This window comes from Macrobrachium nipponense, chromosome 33 (genome assembly GCF_015104395.2).
Source record: "Macrobrachium nipponense isolate FS-2020 chromosome 33, ASM1510439v2, whole genome shotgun sequence".
Classification (NCBI taxonomy): domain Eukaryota; kingdom Metazoa; phylum Arthropoda; class Malacostraca; order Decapoda; family Palaemonidae; genus Macrobrachium; species Macrobrachium nipponense.
This window is the reverse complement of record NC_087219.1, coordinates 22,964,627-22,972,126: the sequence shown is the minus strand read 5'-3', so window position 1 is coordinate 22,972,126 and position 7,500 is coordinate 22,964,627. Positions and strand designations below refer to the sequence as shown.

General features: G+C 32.2%; 1 protein-coding gene across 1 annotated transcript in view; it reads right to left on the bottom strand.

Moving 5' to 3' along the window:
- The window catches only part of LOC135202789 (troponin T, skeletal muscle-like), a 29,300-nt gene that overhangs the window by 15,116 nt on the left and 6,684 nt on the right, over positions 1-7,500 (bottom strand). The window contains exon 4 of the mRNA XM_064232249.1: positions 7,259-7,414. Within this exon, the coding sequence (XP_064088319.1) occupies positions 7,259-7,414 (156 nt within the window). The remainder of the gene's footprint in view (positions 1-7,258; positions 7,415-7,500) is intronic.

The following is a 7,500-nucleotide window of genomic DNA, read 5'->3' as shown; positions in this document are numbered from 1 at the left end:
CACCTGAGAGAGAGAGAGAGAGAGAGAGAGAGAGAGAGAGAGAGAGAGAGAGAGAGGAAACACTCCATCGCACCTTTGACGTCACGAGGGAAGATTGTCCATTGCTTTTATTCTCTCTCTCTCTCTCTCTCTCTCTCTCTCTCTCTCTCTGGTGTGCTGTACTCCTTCCATTTTATCAATAGTTCCGTCATTCTCTTTCTACATTAAGATTACTTCTTTTTTCATTTCCATTTCTTTCTGTCGACACTTCGTGACTAAATTATCTTTATCCACTTATCATTTTTATTCATATTTCTCTACCTCCATTTATCTCTCCTTTGCCGTCCTTTTACTTCGATCTGCAATGATCACGAATTTGCATCCAGACCTTATTGTCTTCACATTTTTAATTATATTATTCTTATTCTTGAACGCTTTCCTGTTGTATATGTTTTAACTCATATACCTCTATTATTTTGTCATTTCCATCAGTTATTTCATTTCATTTTTTCTCTTCTTCTTTTACTTAGTAATGTTTTATTCGTGTCTATCGGTTTCCTCACTATGCATGTTTATTTTCCTTTATTGCTATGGTAAAGAATTAGCAGTTTGTTTGCTTGATTATTATTTATTTAACTTGACTACTTATTTTATTACATTTTCTTATTCTATAATAATAATAATAATAATAATAATAATAATAATAATAATAATAATAATAATAATAATAATAATAATAATAAATACGTTTGATAAAATTATAATAATGATAATAATAATAATAATAATAATAATAATAATAAGTAATAATAATAATAATAATAATAATGGAATAATAATAATGATATAATATAATGATAATAATAATAATAATAATAATAATAATAATAATAATAATAATAATAATAATAATAATAATAATAGATACGTTTGTTTATATTTCCTCTTTTAATGTTCTCTCTGTCTTCTACATCACATATTCCTCATTCATTCCTGCCCCTCTTCCTGGTTATCTTCCAATTTACCAATGATTGCTTATTATTCCCATCCCCATTTCCCTCGGTCATTATTGCTCGATGAACAAAAACAACAGCACTGTTCTTGTTAAAACAAAAAAGTAATTGTTCTCACAACAATTTAATTTGTATCGTGCAGAATTGTTGTCATTTGTGCGTTCGAATTTTTATTTGTTTCAGGTTATAAAAACTAATGTTTTCTACAATACTTCATCACTGTCCTCAGAGATTTTAAGTATTTCATCCACAGAACTGTTTTATGTCTATTGACTGATAATAATTCTATTAATTAGTTTGCTTGCTTGTTAAGATGTTACCATCTTCGTTACAGGAAGGGGGTTGGCATTGCTACATAAATATATATATTATCGGGACAATACAAATCGCTTTCGCTTACGAGGAAAGACGATGCTCCGGATAACTTGCTTGTCTCCTTAACAAAAAATCATTGTTTCCATTATAAGACTTTATCATTTAAAGTAATAGAATTAATACGTATTTTTAGCTGTTGTCCTCGGGCAAGTTACGTCATTTAATCGCTTTTAGAATTGAAATGCATTTGAAGTTTTTTTTATAACTGAGAATCTAAAAAAGGGTTCTAAAATAAGAGAGAATGGAGTTGGAAAGGTCTAATTAAATGTGTGTTTATGTGCGTTTGTGTGTGTGTGTGTGTTGTGTGAGAGAGAGAGAGAGAGAGAGAGAGAGAGAGAGAGAGAGAGAGGCTTACTGGAATATAAGGAAACAATTCTTGAAAAGAGCCTGAATATTTTAGAAAGATCCTGAAAAGACTGCACTGAATTATATAATCGATTAAGGAAACACAGACAACCAATTATTCGTAAAAACTTTATTATAAAAATGTTTCCCTTTTATCTTGATGCAGCGCTGTTCCCCAAAATTAGCCCGGTCCTAAATGAACCGCGTACGACCATTGGGATTTTATTCCTAGGCTGCTGACTCACAGACGTCTTAAAAGCCGGAAGCTTACATTATTCAGGAAACAAAAAGGAGGCTGAAAAATTTGGCGTTTCTTTAAATAAATGGCAACAAAGAGTGATATATAATTTATATATATACTATATATATATATATACTAAAATCATATATATATATATATAATATATGTATATGTATATCTATATATATATATATATATATATAATCTGTATCTTTATATATACATATAGGTATTATGTAATATGTATATATATATATATATATATATACTATTATATTATTATATATATCTCTTAATATAATATATGTATATATATATATATATATTATATATATATATATATATATTATATATCATATAGTTATAATATATGTGTGTGTGTGTGTGTGTGTGTATGTAAAGTATAACATATGTTATATATCTACATATATATATATATATATATATATATTTAAATTTAATATTTTAAAAAATATATATATAGATCATATAGATATATACTATATAATATATATATATATTTGTATATATACGTGTATATATATTCTTATTATATATCAATATATAATATATATATATATATCTATATCTTGGTATCGCTCATATAAATCTGCATAATATATATATATATCTATATATTTTATGTTACAATATCCTCTATCTAACTATACATAATTATTAAATGATTATATAATGACATAATTACACGACTTTGATGCGTTTGGCACCTCATTGCAAAGGCTTAATACGTTCCTCTCGTCGTATGTATGGCTCTGCATTCACTTTCTTCTCCGTTTCATTATTGGTATTGTTGTTCGTTTTTTAAACGAACTCGCTGCTTGTGTGCACGTATGTAATGTATGTATTTACACCAAACACAACACATACATACATATGTATGTATGTATGTATATATATATATATATATATATATATATATATATATATATATATATATATATATATATATATATATTCTCATTATGAATATATATATAATGAGTGTGTTGTATGTTTACACACGCAGCACGCACACAAAACACACACACACACACACACACACACACACACACACACATATATATATATATATATATATATATATATTATATATATATCCTGTTGGTTTTTCATAAATATTATCATTAGGTTCTTAGCACTCACACCCTTCTCTACCTTGGCCTCTACCCACCACAGCTGATTAATTACTAGGTACATAATTCATCGATGACATCACCAGTCACAATCTATGACGGGAAGTGCCGAACTCGCTGTGCCTTTTCTAGGGCTTGAACCTTGGTTTTTTTTTTTTTTTTTTTTTTTTTTTTTTTTTTTTTTTTTTTTTTTTTTTTTTTTTTTTTGTTTTTTTGAATCAAGTGTTTACACTTCAACCGTGAGATAAGACGGGACTGTTTTGCCTACCCCGTCGGACTCCTTTAATGTGCGTTAAACTATACTAGTACGGTATCTTCCCAAATCTTCCCTTCTCGCAGATAAGAATCGCTGTAATGTCATAAATCACTGGAACAAGCGGCCATATTGGGTCAGATAAGGCTCACATTAGTGGTCAGTTGGCTGGCTGGCTGGTTTGCGGGCAAGGTAGGGGGTTGGGTTAGGTAGCAGGTGTAGGGGGAGGGGAGTGTGGGCCAGATTAACCCATAAAACATTCCCAAAAATAGACAATGCCTCTAATTGAGGATAAATTCAGAGCAGAGGCGGGATGGAAATAGAAGCAGTTTTATGGAGGCAAATATTTGCTGTGTAAATATCTCACAGAAAGCTTTAGTACGGGAGGCTAATGCTCTCTCTCTCTCTCTCTCTCTCTCTCTCTCTCTCTCTCTCTCTCTCTCTCTCTCTCTTTATATCTGTTGTCAAATACGTAGTCATAACAGAAACGACAGGTAGATATGTTGACGGGCAGCCTGTCAGCGGTATTCACACAAGAATACACATGGCGTCTTTAGTGCTTTCGTACGTGCGCAAACGTAATTATGTGTAAGGTATAGTGTGAATCATTCCTTATTTAGACGTAAAGTCTGTTGTCACAATCTTGGTCGTAAACCAAGCATATATATATATATATATATATATATATATATATTATAATATATATATATATATATATATATATATATATAATAATAATAATAATAATAAAATAATAATAATAATAATAATAAAAGGAGCCCATAAAAACGCCGAAATATAGAAAGAAAGCACTATATTTCAGAGACTGCTGTCTCTCTTTACCTACCTGAAGAGAGAGGCAGGCAGCAGTCTCTGAAATATAGTACTTTCTTTCTATATTTTGGCGTTTTTATAGGCTCCTTTTATGAGATGGAATTCTGTTTTAACAGAGCATTTTTACCAGTCATATATATATATATATATATATATATATATATATATATATATATATATATATATATATGTAAACATACATGTACTCAATATATATATATATATGGTGTGTGTGTGTGTGTGTGTGTGTGTGTGGCCGTGGGTGTATCTGCGTCCAATTAGTTGATGTGCAGTTGCACAACTAAAGAGACCACGCATAAATATCGAAGTAAAGTTACCGATAGATAATCGACTACAAATTAAGAGTAAAGGACCAAGTAATAAGAACTGAGAGAAGGTGTGAACTTGTTAATGCTCGCCAAGAAACAATTATGTTATGAATTTTAAAACAAAAGGGAAAAGCTGATAAACCGCTAACTAGAAAATGTTAATGAGAGAGCCAATGCAGAAGTAATTAGTATTGTGTTAAGAATGTCGGTAGGAAATATAACTTAGCAGAAAGGTGAACGATTTTTTTTATGAAGGAACCAAGCATGCCTTGCAATGTGTAGACTGGAGAGTAATTAGGCATTGAAAACTGGGACTTAGATAAAACGTGCTGTGGGTCTTTTAATGTTAAATATATGAAAAGAGTGGTGCGAGATATTAAATCTGTTTTGATGCAGTTTTTGGCAAGATACATCCAACGCGAATGGCCTACGACATAGATTTTTTGCTGATGATATAATATCATCTAGGAATAGTCAGGATAAACGAGTCAGTGAATGTTAAAATGGATGGTGGAAGATTGTAAACAGTGAGATGGGAGTTATGTCGCATGAGAGGTACAAGGATGGCAGCAAGTCATCCACAAAAGATTAGGAAAAAGGTGGAATGTGTGAAAGAATTGTTGAGCAAACTCCCCTACATGGAAGTGAAGTATGGATATTTGAGTGTCTATGGAATAAAAAAAAAAAATAAACTGCTATGATAAACTGGATTGGAGAAAATATGGAGTTACGTAGATGAATTGGTAAAAAAAATATTAATGTAGGTGAAAGAAATTATCAAAGGTATATGAAAAGGTTTGGCTATGTAGAGAGAATGGACAGGAATGCCCAAAATGAGCCGACAGATAACTTGGAAGAAATATTACGAAGGAAACAGAAGAGGAATAGATCAGAACTTAATGACGCAACGCGTAAAGTGAGTCTAGAACAATGTTGATGAATCTTGCGTTATGAAAGTGTCCTGCACAGTGGTTCATTTATTATTATTATTATTATTATTATTATTATTATTATTATCATTATTATTATTATTATTATTATTATTATTATTATTATTATTATTAATATTATTATTATTATTAATCAGTTTCTTTCTTTCTCTTTCTAGGTAAGTGTACGATGTGGCATGAAGGTAGGCCAGATCTGTGTTAAATTACAAAAACAAATCTCAAAGGAATTTCACATTATTGAAGGGTATATGGTGCAGATTTAAAATATATAGTATATTATTGTTAAGACTACAGATTTATTTTGAATGTTGTGAGAATATGTATGAATTTAAATGCAAAAATTTTGCACAGATTTATACAATACATGCACACAATCACACACATACACATACCCAACGCATAATATTATATATATATATATATAATATATATATATATATATATATTATATTATAATATATAATATATTAAATATAAATTGGAGTTTTATCACATCAACGTGATTCATATGAGCATTTCATGAGATGTTAACCGAAGGGGAATTTTTTATTTGATAAGAAATTCGTCGCCTCATGGACTCGATGAATTGCGTATCAACAACAAAAATTCCCCTTCGATTAAAATATATGAAGTATATTAATTCCGAGGTAGAGCGAATTAGATATTAAAGAACATTTGTAACTTGATGCTTTTATATATATATATATATATATATATATATATATATATAGTTATATATATAGATTTTTTCAATTATTCTTGAACATCAACGACTCCGCCTCACTGCTCATCTATCTTTCATTTATGAACAATTCAATTTTGAATACGTAATAAAGTCTCCTATGACAATAATGACCGCAGCGGCAGTTATTCTATCCTGGGAGTCCCACAGTTCGTATTAATACATTAGCATAAATTAGTAGGCTTTCAAAAAGGACTCCCCACCACCATGGGCTCTCTCTCTCTCTCTCTCTCTCTCTCTCTCTCTCTCTCTATTGCCGTTTCAGTGTCTTTTTAATTCGTGGTCAAAAGAATCTTTCTAAATTGTCAAAAAGTGTTTTTTTTATCCCTGTCGTGGTTTGTTGTTTGGTTTTCAAAAGGCGTTGTTGTCGTTGTTGTTCAAAAGCCTTTTTTTTTTCTTTTCTTGTTAGAAACTTGCTCGTTTTATGGTACCGTGTACTGATGAGAAAGAAGAAGAAGTAGAAGAAGAAGAAGAAGAGGAGAGAGAGAGAGAGAGAAAGAGAGAGAGAGAGAGAGAGAGAGGGCACGCGCGCACACGAACATTCCCGGTCTTTAAAAAGCGCGTAATTGCACTCTGTCCATTTAGAATGGAGCAATGCTCATCGACAGGCCGCACGCCATGGGTAACTCCGATAACTGTCGAACACGCAAACGAACACTGACACTAGTGGACGTGATTATACGCCAGAAATATACGCACAAGGGCTGTGCGGCATGTAAGCAAGTGTCCGGACGCCTATGTGTGCGCACAGACACACACACACACACTTACACAGACAAACGCGAATGCGCCAAAAACCACGGAGATATTTTAGGAGAGATGACTGCTGTCATTTGACGATCGTGGCGGGGTAACTTAGGCCGAAAATATATATGACAGGGCGGACGCTTGCTAATATACAGACCCTGTGCGAACGCAAACATACGCACGGGAACACGTACACATACGCGTACGCACGTACGCACACAGGAACGCGTCAAAAACTTCCGACGATTTGATGGCCATGGCCCCGACTAGACCTATCTCCATAAGTGTTTCCTCACCCTTCCACAACCAGTTGATCTTCCTCCTCCTCCTCCTCCTCCTCCTCCTCCTCCTCCTCCACCAATACTTCCTTCCGCATCTCCTCCAGCCTCCTCTCTCGTCCTCTTTCGTCCTCTTTCCTCCACTTTCCTCCTCTTTGTCTGTTATTTTCCTTCCTGTAGAAAATATCTGAAGATGGAGCAGCCTCCCGGGAACAAGTTTACTGATTTAGTGAGGTCGAGTTATTTTTTTTTCTTTCTTT